Source organism: Anas acuta, chromosome 2 (genome assembly GCF_963932015.1).
Source record: "Anas acuta chromosome 2, bAnaAcu1.1, whole genome shotgun sequence".
NCBI classification, from domain to species: Eukaryota; Metazoa; Chordata; class Aves; order Anseriformes; family Anatidae; genus Anas; species Anas acuta.
In genome coordinates, this window is record NC_088980.1 from 53,548,804 (window position 1) to 53,565,470 (window position 16,667).

The 16,667-nt window shown below is 45.5% G+C and overlaps 1 protein-coding gene across 1 annotated transcript in view; it reads left to right on the forward strand.

Annotated features, from left to right (window-relative positions):
• Positions 1-16,667, forward strand: part of LOC137851190 (uncharacterized) — a 158,475-nt gene that overhangs the window by 114,942 nt on the left and 26,866 nt on the right. Inside the window, exons 25-27 of the mRNA XM_068672101.1 lie at positions 5,334-5,386; positions 7,857-7,886; positions 8,130-8,286. Coding sequence (XP_068528202.1) covers positions 5,334-5,386; positions 7,857-7,886; positions 8,130-8,286 — 240 coding nt within the window. The remainder of the gene's footprint in view (positions 1-5,333; positions 5,387-7,856; positions 7,887-8,129; positions 8,287-16,667) is intronic.

Sequence of the window (16,667 nt, forward strand, 5' to 3'; positions counted from 1 at the left end):
GTTATATCCTCTGCTACTCTCTAATTTCTCTGGTCTTCCTTCATTCATGGTAATGAAGTTTATAAAGCTTTGGTAGAAGGATGACAGTATTCAAGTCAAAGGAGACGAGAGCAATGAGGAAAGCTTTGCTTGAAGCTAGAGCAGTCTTGCAAGTTGCTGCCTTTATATGCTGTTCTCATCTCGAAGGGTGTAGAGTATTTTCCAGTCATAGGGACTCCATAACCCTATGAGTATTGAGAAATAGTTGCTAATTAACAGTGTATATAATAATTAACTGAGGCTGGAAACAAAAGAATATTCTTCCAAGAAAAAAAAGGAAGCAGAAATTACTGTACTTAATAGCTGTGGAAGCTGTTAAACCTAGCCGACACAGCTTTGTTACTGCCCTGTGTGTTTTGGGGGCAATATAAACCATAATTACTGTGATGGCAGGTAAGAATCAAATTCTTATGGCTTAGTGTAGTTAGGGAAAGTAGCAGTCGTAAGCTGGGTGCTGTTCTTGAAAGTAATACAAATTCTCCTTTGTGACTCCTCAGTACTTACAGGTTACTTCTAGCTGATCAGCAGAAACAGCTTCTGTTTGCTATTAGCTGTTGGGTTTTTGCTAGGAGTATTTTCAGTCCTGAATTGAAATGACGACATCGTGAAACAGAAAAGGCTTTTGGAGTGTTACAGGAAACATGTTCTTCGTGGTTCTAGTGCCGGTGTACATGTAGGAAGAGACAGAAGGCAAGGAACCTCACGTAGGCGGAGGGGGTGAGGTGGGTGAGGTGGCATCACAGTTTGAGCCGTTGCAGTTAGATCTTCCCAAAGCATGGAAGCAATGTGGCGGGGAATCAGGGGCTTGGTGGGTTGCTTCCTTGTGTGAGCCAGTGAGTCTTTAGAGGGGCAGATTAATGAGACAGGAGTTAGAGGTGGAATAGATGAAGCAAAGAAAATCTGGGTGGGAAAAGGGTTGCTTGTATGTGTATTTGGAATTGTTTCAGGGGATTGAGCTGGGGCAGATTCAGGGTAATAGATGCAGCCTCCTTGAATTTGGATGGCAGTGCTGAAGCTTCGGAGCCTTACAAGGTTTGATGCCACTTCAATTGTAGTGCGATTTTTTTTTTAATCTATTTTCTTCAATGTGAGCAGCAAGGCAGCTTCCAGGTGCGTGCCTGCTTTGACATGGCTTGCTTTGCATCACCAAACACAGTAGTTAGGTTGCATCGAGTACTTTGTGGAAACACTCGTTGTGTTGTCAACTGAAAAGGTAGTGCTACAGATGTGTTGGCCCAGCAGAAACAATGTGAAGTATCAGTGCTGTTTTTTGGCCTTTGAGAGGCTGGTCCCTAACATGTGACTTGTAATGAGGGTCCAATTAACTTCAATTAACCAATTAACTTCAGTGACTCACGTTAATAGACACCGTTTGAGTGCATCAGGAAATATTTCTGAGTCATGAGTGTCATTAAAGGCCCGTCACCCTATGGAAATCCTTCTAAATAAGAAAAATGGAATTAAAATAAATAAATAAAGCAGCATTTGAACTTATGAGCAAACATAGCGTAGCTGCCTTTGACACTGATCTGGAGGAGAAAAATCACGTTATCTTAATAGGGTTGCCTTAATAGGTTTGGTGTAGGTGAGGGAGGGAAGTGTTTTTTGTTGGCCCAGCTGTTCCATGTCCAATGCAGGAGGGGGCTGAGAGTGATTCCCTGAGCACGTTGGTGTGGAAATCAGTGATTTCACTGCCCGATGCGTGTTATTAAGGGCACAATGTGTACCCCGTTACCACTTTCATTTATTTTCTGTGGTGAAAATCCGTCACAGCGCCTATGTTTCCCGTGCCACATGGTAGAATTCAGCTTCCTGGAGCAAGGCGGCCACGAAGCCAGCCTCAAACACTGCGTGTGCTTGGGTTAACAGTGTGGGGGCTCCTGGTGTGGGGGTTTTTTTGTTACTGGTGTGGTTGCGGGTTATCGGTGTGGGGGTTACTGGTTATCGGTGGGGGGCTTTTTTGACGAGCACTGTGGGGTTGTGGCGCTGTCCCACCCCCGGCGCGGTGCTGCTGCACCCCAGCCTTCGGCACCACGGGGCGGGGAGGCTCCGCGGCCGTCTTTTAGCCCCGTTCTCGTGCTGTCCGGGCCGGCTTTTCTTCTGGCGGCCGCTCCCCGAGGCCGCCATCCCTGAGGTGAGGCAGCCCCGCTCCCCTCCCCCCCCCGTCCCCTCACTTCGCGCTTTCCCGCGCGGCCCCGCCTCCTCCTCCCCTCCCTCCCCTCCCTCCCCTCTCGCGAGGCCGAGGCCGGGGCCGGAGCCGTCGCGGGCGGGTGACGCGCGGCGCGCACCGCGCTGACGGGAGCCGCCATCGCCTGCCCCAATTGGCCGCGTGAGGCGAGCGGCGGAGCGGGGAGGGCGAGGGACGGGACGGGACCGGGACCGGGACCGGGACCGGGACCGGGACCGGGACCGGGACCGGGCGGGGGGCGTGTGACGGCACAGAGCGAGGGGCGCGGCGGCATGGCCTCGGGCGGCCCAACGGCCGGCGGCGGAACGGCCGCGGAGGGCTCGGCCGGCGGCGGGTGCGGCGGAGGCGGCGGCGGTGGCGGTGCGGCCGCGCCGGAGCGGGAGCCGGAGCCGGAGCCGGAGCCGGAGCCGGAGCGCTTGGAGGAGGAGGAGGAGGAGGAGGAGGAGAAGTTGCTGCGGCTGGCAGCAAGATGAAGAGGCGGCGCCACCGTTGGGGCGCCGCGAGGGCCCCCTACCCCCGGTTTAGGCAGGTGAGGAGCGGCCCCCACGCAGCGGGCCCTGCCCCACAGCGCCTCGGTTGCCCGTGTACTTATCGCTCAGCCCCTTCCTGACCCCCTCACCCGCCCCTTTATCCCTTTAATTGCCCTGTACCCACCTCCTTATCCCCTTAGTTACCCCCTCAACTGTCCAGTTACCCCCCCAGTTACCCCCCCAGTTACCCCCCCAACCCTTTAATAGCCCCCCTTAGTTACGCCTTCAGCCCCTTCCTGACCCCCTCAACTTCCTCTTTATTCCCTTAATCACCCCCTACCCACCTCCTTATCCCCTTAGCTACTCCCTCAACTGCCTAGTTACCCCCTCAACCCCTTACTAACCCCCCTCAGTTATCCCCTCGGCCCCTTACTGATCCCCTTAATCACCCCCTGCCTACCTCCTTAGCGCCTTACTTTCCCCCTTTATTCCCTTAATCACTCTCTAGCCACCCCCGTACCCCCCTAGTTACCCCCTCAACCCCTTAATAACTCCCTTTAGTTACCCCTTCAGCCCCTTACCGACCCCCACAACTTCCTCTTCATTCCCTTAATCACCCCCTAGCCACCTCCTTACCCCCTTAGTTACCCCTTCAGCGCCTTACTTTCCCCCTTTATTCCCTTAATCACGCTCCAGCCACCCCCGTACCCCCCTAGTTACCCCCTCAACCACTTAGTTACTGCCCTTAGTTCCCCCCCCCAGCAACCCCCCGCAACTGCCTAGTTACCCCCCTAGTTACCCCCTCGGCCCCTCACTATCCCCCTTATCGCTTTACCCAGCCTTTTACCCCCCTCCTCACCCTCCCTTTCATCCCCAGCCCACTGCCCTCAGGACCTCCAGGGCTTTCCCCACTCCCTGCACCCCGCCTCGCCCCCTCGTAAATTCTCTGCACGTTACCTGCCAGGCTTTACTTCTCCTTCGTGCGGGAGGGTCCGGTGGGTTGACGGTGAATGCAAATTCTGTAAATTCAGGGTGTGAAAATCCCCGTGCTGGAGGGGGGACACGCTGAGATCCCTGCCAGCAGCTCATTGCGAAGAAATGTCAGGCGCCCAGAGAGGTGCTCTGCAGACGCCCTCTGCACGTGTTCGTTCAGCCAAAACCTCTCCGCTATGAAATCAGCAACGTAACTGAGTATCGTATGCAAAGCCGAGGGAGCACTATGCATGGATAGCTGCTCAGTTAGGTTTTTATCACTCGCAGAAGTGCCAAGTCCCTTACACCGTATATTGACAATCAGTCTAGTCCATCTAAAGCTGGCCTGGAAGGGCAATAAAACATTCCCCACGCTTACAGAGCAAACATTGAAACCTCGGGCTTCAGCAACACGTTAATGTTGAAAGTGTCGTATCTCGCGTGTGCCGACGCTGCGTAGGTAACTGATAAACCTTACAGGTGAATTAATAATCAGCGGAGATGGTTTTCCAACTTTGCTATTGCCTGTTATCTCTGGGTGTTTTCCAGTAGGTTTATTGAAGCAGTGTGCCAGAGCAAAGAGGTGCTTGGGGATATCTGGGGGATTCTGCACAGAGAACGGATGCTGCACATCCAACGCAGATCAAATTAACAGCAACTTATCGGGGAAAAAATTGTAATGATTTGATAAATAGGCAAACTGATAGACGCTATACATGTGCGTTTATTATGTTATTTATTATAATATTATATTGATTAATATTATTTATTGTAGCTGATAACTTTGTAGCCATATGAACCGTGCAAATGCCCGTAACAGAACAGGATGAACTTTGGGTAAATAGCTTGCTTAGAGCATTTGTCAATTGATTTCAGTTTGTTTTCAATGTGATGCCCGCTCTGCAGAAGGCTCTGTGCTTTAATGTGAATTGTCTCTCTGTGACGCAGTTGGGGAGACACGAAAGCGATGGAGGCGATTTTAACATGAGGTTATACCTCTGATTCTGATCCCTACCGGCTGTTTTTCTCATCCTTCCCCCTACAACTTTTGTCAATAAGTCAGTTTGTAGAAGTACTGAAATAGATCTGTTTTGTGTGCTTGTGATCAGAATTACAGCCCACCAAACCCTCCGTCTCTTATCACTAAGAGGTGAAGGTGCCTGGGCACTAGACAGTGTAGTTAACAGCTTTGAAGTTCGAAGTTCCTGGGATATCTAATTTACTTTTTTTTGTTGTTTTTTTTTTTTGTTTGTTTGTTTGTTTTTTGCTTGTTTGTTGATAAATGATAGAAAACAGAAAAGTATGTCCCTTTTACGGGGCTGGTAAACTCGGCCCCACATGTACACAATTTTTGTCATGTTGTTTAAAATAATTACTTTCTTTGGTAGAGAATTTGACAAATTTGATTTAGTGTTCTATCAGTTTGTCCTCAGTGCTGAGTGAAGCAGTGATGCTCACTTTAGCCCCAAAGTTTAACTGAACTGTACCCACAATGCTGAATTAGGGAACAAGGTTAAGTAGGTGAGGCATATTCAGTGCTATAAAATTAAAAATAAATAAATAAATAAATAAATAAATAAACAAAAACAACACATAAGTGGTTTTGGGCACTTTGTGTATTCTGTATCTATTCAGCTAAATCTTGAAATAAATTTAACTTGCAGTGGATGAGAGAGAAGACTTCGCCTGTGAGACAGCAAGCAGAACAATGTGGAAGGTATGACATTTATTCATTTAAAACTTACTTGAAGGAAGAAAGAAATCTCCTTTTCAGTACAGTCTGCATGCTTGCCTTTTTGGAAAGGTGGTGACAGTTGTCAGTAAAAGGAATGGGAAATGCAAGGAAAATTTTGTATTTTGAGGGAACAGCGAAGTCCAGATTGTGTTTGAAGACCAGTGTAACTTTGAGAAAATTGTTGCTTTTATGAAAAGAATGAAGATGAACAATAATAAAATGACTGATACATGACTGATACACCACCACTTTTTATGCCAAGTTTATCTTCTGAGTAGGATGTGAAGATGGGAAACAAGGCATGCTATAATGCTGTATCCACGGAAAGGCTCTGTGCTTTTGGAGGCCTAATTTTTTCCTTCTCTAGGAAATAGGGATCGTTTTGTAGTTTAACTAAATCTTTAGTGTTACAAATTTTGTTGTGACAGCTATTTCATAGTTTGTATGTCAGTTTATTTATAACAAAACAACTTGTCCCTCTTAATGTTCCCTAGGGGAAAAGCTATTAGTTTTAGCTAGTTAATTGCTGGGAGTTTGAAAGCTCTGTCCTCATGGAATGATTCTTTCTGAAGTATTCTTTAGAAGGTAAAGTAGGCGAAGTGAGTCACAGGTTTTTTTCTTTATTTTTTAAGCAAAAACCTGGAAGAAGATTTATTAGTATTTATTTATTTTTAGTGCTCCTTTCATGATGAAGTTAATTGTTTGCTCTGAGTTCACATGAAGACCCTGTGTTGTTTAGAATCATTTGAGGCCAAATGCTAACTCATCTCTAAAATAAAAAAGTAAATCCAAAAGAATTAACTGAATTTCTTCTTGAGGAGACTGCTTTGTGTTATACTGCTTTCTTGGTTTAGGATGTTAATTAATGAGTTAGTTGGTTAGGGTTAGGATGAGTTATCCTCCAGATAATATTGATGGCTTTCCCTTCTGGGCAAATGGTGTTTGGGGTAATAACGCTTGAGTTAGGACATTTTGCACCCTACCTTTTTAGGGGGTTGCTCTTTTCCAAGAACAGTAGCGGGGAATTTTGCTGACTCTGCTTATCTGCCAAGCAATTCTTATGTGACCGTGGGCATTCTTTGGCTTGCAGAAAGAACTCAACGTTTTTGTCTTGGCATCTAAAAGTTCGACTTCACAATCACCGCCTTTTTAGGGGTGGAAGCAACTGGCTTTAAGGTTCTGGTACAGGTGCAAACAGCTGGGTTTTATGTTTTTTCAAACTGTTCTGAATTATCTTTGTTAGAACTCCTTTCTACTTCTCCATGTAGGAAGGAGATCCAGAAAACTCATACTGCTTTTGATTTTGTTCACAAAGTTCATTGCAGTGCCCTACCTTTTGTTTGTAGAGTAGGTAGTGGTGGTAGTGTTTTTTGTGGTGCTGGTCTCTGTTGGGTGCCATGTTCTGGAGCAGGAGCACCACAATGATCTGCTGGCAAGAGTCCCTTTGGACAGCTGAGTTGGAATATTCAGTAAATCTCTGGCCCACCAATGCTATGTGTGTGTGTGTGTGTGTGTATACATATATATATATATATATATATATATATTTATTTTTTTTTTTTTAAGCCTGAGTCCAATTGTAGATCAGACTTGCTTGAAGGCTGACAATTGTCTTTGCCCCCTTGAAGCTGACAGGTGTTAACAGAAAGAGGAATATGGGCTATTATGGGCAAACGATACTTGTCCGAATAAAGACCTATTCTGATGTAAGACTCTTTTTCAGTGCTCTAATTGATTGACAGTTTGGATTAGAGAAAAGTCTGAGCATATGCCTTAGGGATCTGTCTTCCTCTATGCAGTCAGAGTGCTAAGCAGGCTGTTGTCAAGTATTTGACAAGTTTAGACCAGTTCTTCTCCTCAGTCTTCTGGAAGTTTGAGCTGGTGTCTTCCAGTGTGATCTAATGCACTTCTGTACTTCCTGATTGGCTGCAAGATAAGCTTTGATGTCACAGTTTTTCCAGGCAGACTTAATTTTCTTGCCATAGTGCTTTTATTAGTGCTATTCCCTATTTCACTTCTGGTTTGGGATATTTTTTTCCCTGTTTCCACTGAGATGAGGAAATCTTTCTGGTTTTGGTCTAGGCTTTTCTAAGTAACAGAAAAATGCCTTTGTGTGCCTTCCAAAAGGGATCTCTATTCATGTCTGAAAAGACTGGAATGTTGGCACACCCAAACACCTCTGCTGTTGCTGCTGATGGCCACATGAAAGCCAGAGCTGCTTCTGAAGCTTATGCTGTATTACCTTGCCACACAAGTCTACGGCCTCTCTGTTCTATCATAGCTGTTGGCAGCGTGTCCCGTGTGTGTATGCATATGAGCACTCTTTCTATATTTTCGTGAGTTGTTCTTTTATATCCTTGCAAAGATGCATGTTCATCGCAGAATCAGAGAACCAGTCCTGTTTAAAGGAAGCGTTGGAAAATAGCAATCTAAATCAGCTCTTCTGTTTCAGGTCTTCTGGCTTAGTCGTTGTTCCCGTATGAATGGTGCGCTTATGTATGTCCTTTTCATTGCTGCTGTTAATAAAGATTTTCCGATTTAGAACATCAAGTATTTACCAGCATTTAGCAACTTGTGAGACAGCTTTCGTTTTTTCTGATTAGTAGGTCTCGATTCTAGGACTAATAACAGCTATAATGTCTTGGAAAAAAATTGTCTGATTAATTTTTTTTTCTCGTTTTTTTTTCTCCCAACTTCTGTACTGTTGTGTGACCAGCTACAGAAATGTGAGCGGTGTGAAATGTGAAACTACGAGAAATGTGACCAGCTACAACTTCGGTACTGCCGCATCCAATGGTCTGTCCTCAGGAATGAGTAGTGGAGGCGGCAAAATGAGAAGGGAAAGAGGATTACACTATTTATCCAGATGTGTACAAGAAAAGGTAAGTGACTCTTAAATTAATTGCTGTGACTGAGATTGCTGAAGTCAGTAGCTAAGTGTGTCAGTTTTATTGCATCATAGTACATTATAATAATACCTCTTTAGTTTTGCATGATGTTTTCCTGGGGGTTTCAGAGCAGGCTCAATTGCCTAGCCATTGAGCAGGCTCAATGGCTCTAGCCACCTCCTTACCCCCTTAGTTACCCCTTCAGCGCCTTACTTTCCCCCTTTATTCCCTTAATCACGCTCCAGCCACCCCCGTACCCCCCTAGTTACCCCCTCAACCACTTAGTTACTGCCCTTAGTTACCCCCCCCAGCAACCCCCCGCAACTGCCTAGTTACCCCCCTAGTTACCCCCTCGGCCCCTCACTATCCCCCTTATCGCTTTACCCAGCCTTTTACCCCCTCTCTTTTTTTTTTTCCCCCCTAACTGCAGGAGGGATGATCAGCAGGATGCCTAGCTCATGATTGTCAGCTTGCTGAATATTATTTAACTGTAGGTCCTGGGGTTTTGGTCGGGTGGGAATTCTCTGATCGTACCCGATGTGAGCTGCAGAGTCAGTCTCCTCCAAAATACAGCAACAGCTTTAGGAGGCTCTTGCAAGAGGAGGTGCTGCTGCTTTTTAAAAACTATTAGTTAAAGCGTTTGTTCAGAATGTGGTAGACCCTACTTCAGCTTCCTGTTTTGCCTGGAGCGATCAACCTACATCTTCCACGTCCCAGGCAAGTATCCCAGTCGTCAAGCTGTGTGTTATCTTCAGTTCTCCTGGCTGAGGCCGTGTTACTATCCAGAAAAAGAACGCATGATTCACTGAGCCAGAAAGAGGATGGATAAGAAAATGTTGCCCTCCAAGAAAGGAGACGTGCAGGTTCTGGCCTTTGGTTTCAGAACTTTGTGCTCGTTTAATGTTAGATGTTGCTTACAGCAAGCATCCAAAGCCTATCATTTCCTGCCTTTTCTGCCCGTGTGCCTAATGACTAAACTTTAGAGCCCCGCTTCGTTATGTTTTTGTTTGTTTTTAAATCTAGTGCCTTTTTTTAAACCGGGTGAAATAGGAGAGGTGAACAGACGCTGTCTGGAAGAGAGCACTCGTGACTTGCAGCTTGTGTAGTGTCCTAGGAGATGGAGATATGGATACAGATTGCCCCACCAGTGAAGGAACTAAGCTGTGGTATTTTCCCTTCAGGGCTACCATCCTGCCTTATAAAAAGGGCACCATCAGCAGCTGTGTTATTAAACTGACAACAAGTAACAGCGCTGCTAGGTACAGGTAGTATAGGCTCACCCACCCCGAAGGTTTCTGGGCTGGGAATCCTCAGAAACAAAAAGCTTTCTGCATTTCTGGGTTAGGCAGTCTGGGAGTAGAATTTAGGAGTCCTTCCTGTGGACAGCTTTCTTAATGGCTCTGTGCTGATTGCACTGACTTGAGATAATGCTGGGCTTGGCGTGCTACCCATTTCCTCAGCCATTTCATGCTGAAATATCCATCCTGCTTCTGTATGGTGTAAGGAGCCTGGGCACCTGGGTTAAAATTGCATCTGTGCCCTGAGAGCCGAGCACGTGAGGGCGAGGGAGCTGCTGTGTCCAACGCCGGGCTTTCATCTGCAGGATGTGGCCAGAAGTGCTCCGAAGTGCTGGGTTGCCCCAGCCATTTAGGTAGGCGTTACTCGCGTGGATGCATGATTGGGATGAGTGTTCGCATTGTTCACTTATTAAGCAGCTTCCCTACAGGAGGAGAAGAGGCTAGCTTAACTTTGGGGGTTATTTTTTTTATTTGATTATTAATCATTCAAATGAAAATGTCAGAGAAGTTTGACTCTCTCGGGCTTTTAAACTCGTGCAGGCAGATTCAGGCATGAGAAATCAATAATTAGTTCTACCTGAAATGTTTCTTTAACCGTTCGTGTTAAGCTTCACATCAGAGCTTTTTCATATTGGCTGTCAGATTTGTAGATTGAAGCTTCTGCTGGCTTTTTTATTTTTCTTACACGTGCATATGCCAGTGCACACTCGTAACGTAGATGTGCTCCGCTGGTATACAAGAGAACAATCCAAACATTTTCCTTGAAGAAACCAGCATAAGTTGCTACATGCTTTTAATTGGTCTTATGCTTCTGGTGTTACCAGAAAGCCACTCGTTGAATGTCCCGATCAGATAGCACCTCTGTCTGATGGGCGAGTTTTACAGAGCCATGTGAGACTGCAGAGCAGTTGCAGGATGAGGAATTTAAACTCTATGCAGCAATGCCTAAGTCATTACATTCTCACCTGCTTCTGTCTTGAAGGTGGGCCAGTTGTAAATGATTGTTTGATTTATGCCTGGGATTTTCTTGGCGTGCAGCGACTGCAGGCAGTGGGCAGAAGGAGTCTTGCAAGCTGCCGGGTTTATTTTGGGAGGAAATCTTGAAACTCATGCTGAAGAGTTCCTAGAATATCCTATTGAGTAATGTAAATTAGTTCATGTTAACCTGAAGCAGGGAAATACTAATTTATAAAACTCTGAAATGTATTAAACAACATCCATAGGGAGCTAGCTATGCAAGTGTGACTTTATGGGTTTAATTCTTATCGACGGAATTACATCTTGAAATCTGCTGAGGTGATTGTGTTAATATTTATATGCATCTCCCTGCTCCTTCTGGTGTAGGAATAAGTTAGCACTTGGAGCTAAGTATTTGTAGCTGTTAAGAGTTGCTTAAACTGTGTGTAAAGATTCTTTTAAATGAAGGGGCTGGTAACTGACTGCAGAGGTTTTGTCTCTGTCGCATCAATATCAAATTGTATTGGCAGAACAGGTGTTGAAAGATACAGCTTGGCTTTTTACTGCCACCCAAAGCAAAAAACGTATCCTGGTGGGGAAGAACTTTCTAAACTGGGATACTGACGGTTTTCTCCCATTTAGGCTGGCAGTCCTGTCAGCGGTACCACAAACTGCAGAATGTGACTGCTATACCGTTTTATTCCTATTTTTGTTGCTGTCATGACAGTGTTGGGGAAAAACAATAGCAGTGAGCGTTGTCTCAGGACAGAAGATTTTAAAGCGGATGAAATAAAGGCCTGTGTGAGCTGGGACACCGCACGTTGCCTTCATTTCATCTGCTGGCGGCACATCACTTCCTCTGCGTTATTTATTCCTCCAGCCGGTAATTAGCGCTGGTTCTTGCTCCCCTGCTGTGGAGGAGCTGAGCTGCTGATTGAGAAGACTGCGAGGAGAGAGTGCAACATCTCTTTTTGCTTGCCGAAAAACAGCTTTTTAGTTTTTGTAAATGGCAAGGTTGCCCTCGAGATCCCAGCTAAGAGACTTTTCTCTGAGCTTGCTATTTCCAGACCACTTGTGAGCAAGTCGTCTCTTTTGTTAATGTGGTACAATTTTCCATTTTACTCTCGTTGAACTGCAAAACTGCAGAATTTTTTTGCCATCTTTTTGATGTTCTGTTTCGTCAATCCAATATTTATTGTGTAGCTATCGTACAACTAGGAAACGTTGGGTAGTCGTATTTATGCAGTCACGATAGAAGCTGGGAGATGTTCCCCAATGTACCTCTCGTGGTACATGCTGCTAAGAGAACATAACAAAAACTCCTCTGTGCTTTTTGTAGCATAAAATACGTGTCTGAAGCTCAAGAATTAGCGTCTGTAATATTTTTCTAATTAAGAGGTTTTTTAGCAATTAGGCAAAACTTTTATTACTTTTTATCTGTTAAATAATTCAGCTCTTCAGTTTCGTGACCAACGGCCCTACATTTGGGCACGTTTATTATTTTCCCTTGCACAGTTCCTTTGTGCTACTACATTCTGTATTTTTTTTACAGTGCTTCTTAAAAGCCTTGACCTGCTTTCTCCTTATGCCTAGGCCCTCCAGGTCTTACCTACCTTTTTAGTGAAGGTAGGATTTAAATACACTTCTATAAGGCAAAGAGATAGTAATTTTGCTAGCCACTTGAAGCTAGCGTTCTTCACAGCTGTTTGTCACCACGTCTGGAGGAAGGCTAGTACTCCTTCAGCTCTGTTAGGGACTGGGTGAGTACTCTCTGAACCCTTTCAAGCCAAGTCGGTTGGGTCATCTTAAAATTGAGCCAAGGTGAGTATGAACTGGCGTGTTTGACTTTGCCTGAAGCGTAAGTCGTTTTGCAACTTGCTGATACAGTATTTGTCATTGTGGTATTCTAGGTTGCTTTACAAAAATACTTATTAATGAAAAGAGCCTCTCAACTCTATTTGCTTTTCTGTGTTGTTGTGGGCGAGGTTACAGATACCTTCCCCTCTTTTGACAAGCAGAGATTTTAAGTATTTATTCTGCTCACTGTCTAGGAATTAGCACAGCACTAAAGTGGTTTTGTTAGGGCAGTAACACTGACGTTCTGGGGGGCAGTTTCCTTTGAGGTTCTGTAACTTATAACTGCACTTTGCATTTACTTACCGTGTCATTGTGTGTGTTTGGCTTGGTTGCGATCGCCAGCTGTTTTTTAAAGTAAGCATAAATTCATAATAAGCTTTACCTTTGCTGCAAAAAAAGTGCCTGCTCGTGTACGAGCAGCATGCGCTAAGGTCCTACAGCTATGGTTTTACCACATGTGCTGGCTTTGCAAAGACCTGTGCCAGCAGAAAATGTTCATTGTCCTTGCCAAGGTTGTTTATGGGTGTCTCCACAGCTCTGCTGTTGGAAGGGGTTGTGCGAGTGTGTCCTGCAAGCTCGCTGACTTTGCTGTTAAGCTATAGCTGTGTTTTGAATCAACCTTTTCCTGAAGCAATTGGGTCTCAGGGCTCCTTCCTCTGTTAGAGGTGCAGGTCTGGTGATCTCCAAGAGCAGCCAAAGATGCAAGCTGTTCAACTGTGCCAGATGCAGGATAATTCCAACTCTGCAATTGTTTAGTATTTGTTATTAAACTTACCTTACAAAGCTGTGGATTATATAGAGATTTGCAGATGTCATAGCCTAGGGTCACTAAAAAAAATCTCTGTGCAACAGCAATTCTTGGTTACCCATAAGAGAAAAGTATTTAGAGTATTTAGTATTTACGTTTGTGAGTTGCTCTTGGTTCTGTCAGCTGAGCTGTGGTGAAAGCACGTGGCCGGAAGGATGTTGCTGCCTCCGGTGACTGGAGGTTACGGCCCTGCAGCTGAGGTGAGCCTGCATCACCTTTGCAGCTTCAGAAGGTTAGCCCTGAATGTCAACAAATGTAACCCTAGCTGCTGCTGCAGCTAACGCAGCTGTGTCTGAGACTCAGCATTTTAGCTTCTCTTCCATCTTGTTAGGGAGTGCATGCAGCAGGGGCAAATGTAACACGCTTTAAAAAAACTCTCGTGCCCTAGTTAATTGCAGGGTCTGCTGATGCGGTTGCATTGTGTGGTGTAAGTTACACGCTAGGCAACGTCTGTGTGTGATGCTTTGAAAGTAGGAAAGGTTTAGTTTTGCTGAAACCTAATGGGAGCGTAGAAAATAGCTGAAGGTGACTCTTTGGTTACTTGGTTTTAGCTTGCATGTTTGAGATAGTTTATAAGAAAAAGTACTGAATGTACGACAGGCTTGACATAATAGCGTTTTGCAAACCCGCATAAGCTGTTGTCAGCTCTGTTTGTAGATCAGCATGGATAGGAAAGGTCGTTCAGAAGGAGCGTAAGAGTACTCTGACATCTTTTATATACCCCACGGTTATTTAAAAAATGTAATTCCATTTCTCGTGTTACAAAATGGTGATTTACTCTGGAGTGCTACTGCGAAGTGCCAGGACTTACATTTTGTGTCAGGAAGTACTTCAGTTTGTGAGATGTGTTTCAGGTTACCTGTAACGTCTCTTCTGCACTAGAAAGCGTTGGGCACGGGGACGATGAGCATCAAGCAGTGAGCTGCCCTCGAGTGGCATTTAACCATCTTTTAGAAGCTGTTGTGGGACTTGGCCTGCCCCTGCTTGTGTTTGACCTGCAGAACGTGTCCTCCCGCCTGCGAGCTGTAGCTTGCGAGTGCTTTTAGGCAAAGTGGCACCGAAAATATTGTTTAATTCATTGCTGGGAGTCAAGCGTGTTGTTGGAGGTAGCGGATCTGTAGCATGTGGTGTGCCTTCGTATGCACAGATTGACTTAGAATAAGTGGGGGGAATAGGGAGTTTGCCGTTTCTTTTGGCAAATATGTTTGTTGGTGGTGAACTGCTGCAATGAATTGTGTTTTACTTAATGGAGAATACCTGGAAGTAAGATAGGCAGTTTAGGCATCACATTGTCGACTTAAATCCTAAATATAAAAGTATGTTACCATCCATCTTGCTAAATCTGGTAACTGCTAATGGCCCTGTAAAGACCATCTGGTGCTATGGGCAGTGTATTTCTTGATCATCTTAATTCTGAAAACTTTAAACTTCTTGTCTCCTGGGTTATGCCAGAGTCTGTTATCCTCATACCAGGTATTGTTTTAGTTGTCGTTGTGCTTGTTGAGTCAGAATAATTGGTTTAGACCGTGTGGTAAGGGAAAACCAAATCTGAACTGCATTTTGTTAGTGCGGTTCTACAGACTGGCTTTGAAACTTAGCTGCAGACACGCTGCATATGTGAAGCAGTCTTTCAGTAAAGAATAGTAACCGTACTTATGCGTCCCTTCTTGGGTTTAAGAACACACTCGCCTAAGACTGCTCCTGGGTCTTAAACGTTTGGTTTTGGTGCTGATAGGTGTCTATCTCAAAGTGTAGCACAAAACGTGCGCTCAGATCTACAGCACCACCACTGATCTCTGCTGAGGATTAGCGACAGCCTAAAGTAGTGCTTTTTACCAAGAAGGAAGGTGTCTTGTGCTTTGCACCCTCTTTTGAAATGTTGTCGGCTGAAGGTGTGGACCAAGCTTGAGCTAAGGCCGTTCAGCGCCACAAGGATTTAACCTAGCGAGTTAGACACTGATTTAGCTGTCAGAGCATCTACTGGCCTTTTGCACTCGGGTGGAAATGGTAACAGTGGGCTGTGTCTTCATGGGAGAAATCATCAAGCAGCGCTGAAATGTAAAGCAGCAGCAGAATTTCCCTGGGAGGTTCCTTCTCAAGCTAGCTACGGTAAGGAAAAGGAGGCTCGCTTTGGCATGGGGAAGCATAATCCCTTCTTCACGATTTTTAGAAAGAAATTTGAACTAGTCCAGTTGCTTTCAATGAAGTGGTTGGTTTTTCCACTGTCGCGGAATTAATGACATTCCTGTAACATACTGTTCATATTAAGTCGTAAGCTTTATTGTCTTTTTCTTCTAACTGAAAAACTCTGCTGTCCTGCATCCAAACCGAACCCACTCCCTAGACAGCAAGAGCTTGGTTAGTCCGCAGGCAGCCTGAGCCCGCGCTGCTGCACAAGAGAGGGGATCACGTCGGGGTTGGCACCAGCGCCTGTGTAAGCACACGGTGAGCTGGACCCGGGGCTGCCCCCAGAATACATCACAGCCCACAGGTGAATGTTTGTCTGGGTCGGTTTGATACAACCCGCATGGTGTGCGCACACTCAATCAAAAGGAGGGAGAGGTCTCGTTTCTTCCTTCTCGTGTGCTGGCTGCTTGATCTTGCTCTCCCTCCTGGGCCGTTTGCGTTGCACCACGCCAGCTGAATTCATTAGTCCAGCAGGGAAACCCGTGCGTTTTGCCAGCTTAACGAATGCAGCCAGCAGGGAGGGCAGCCTGCTGTGCGCCAGAGCTGGCACAAGGTAACCGTGGGGGATGGAGAGAGCCTGGAAGCCCTTTTTGGTGGTGGGAAGCGCTTCCTCCGATCCGCTGCCGCTCGCTGAACTTCACCCTCAGGTGCAGGCTTTCTTTTTGAGGATTTACTGATTCGTATGCTTGAAGACCTGAGACTCCTGAAATTGGAGGAGAGAATGAAAATACAAGAATCAGAGTTCAGCTGGAGGTAAAAAGTTGATGCTGATAGAGGTGTGCATCTAATGAATTAGCTCTTTTATCGGGTTGTGCTTTTTGCATCTCTGAAGAATTTGTGTTAGTGTGTTGCCTTTCTGGATAATTGTTTTAGTCCGTCCTTTGTCAGAGAGTGGGATTTACTTAAGTCTCTCATACTGACATCAGCTCTGTTACAAAAATAGACGGTTTCCAGTAAGGCATCGTTGCCAAGTCTTCCTGCCAATACTTTTGCCCCCATTGCTGTGTGAGAGACCCCTGGCAAGCTGGGAGAACTGTCCTATTCCTTAAGTATTTTTTGCCAAGAAATAGCCCGCTTTTAAGTTCGGAAGTTAAACTGTAACATTATTTTTTCCCTTTATATAAACCGTTTAAAGAAATGGTGTTTCAAAGTAGTAAACTAGGACACCTGTTTGTTTACTGGTATTTCCCCCTCTGTATCTTTTGTTTCGGGATGCCTCTGAAGGCAGCTTGCCTCTGGTAACTGTAGCTACTGTTGCTTGGTGTGTG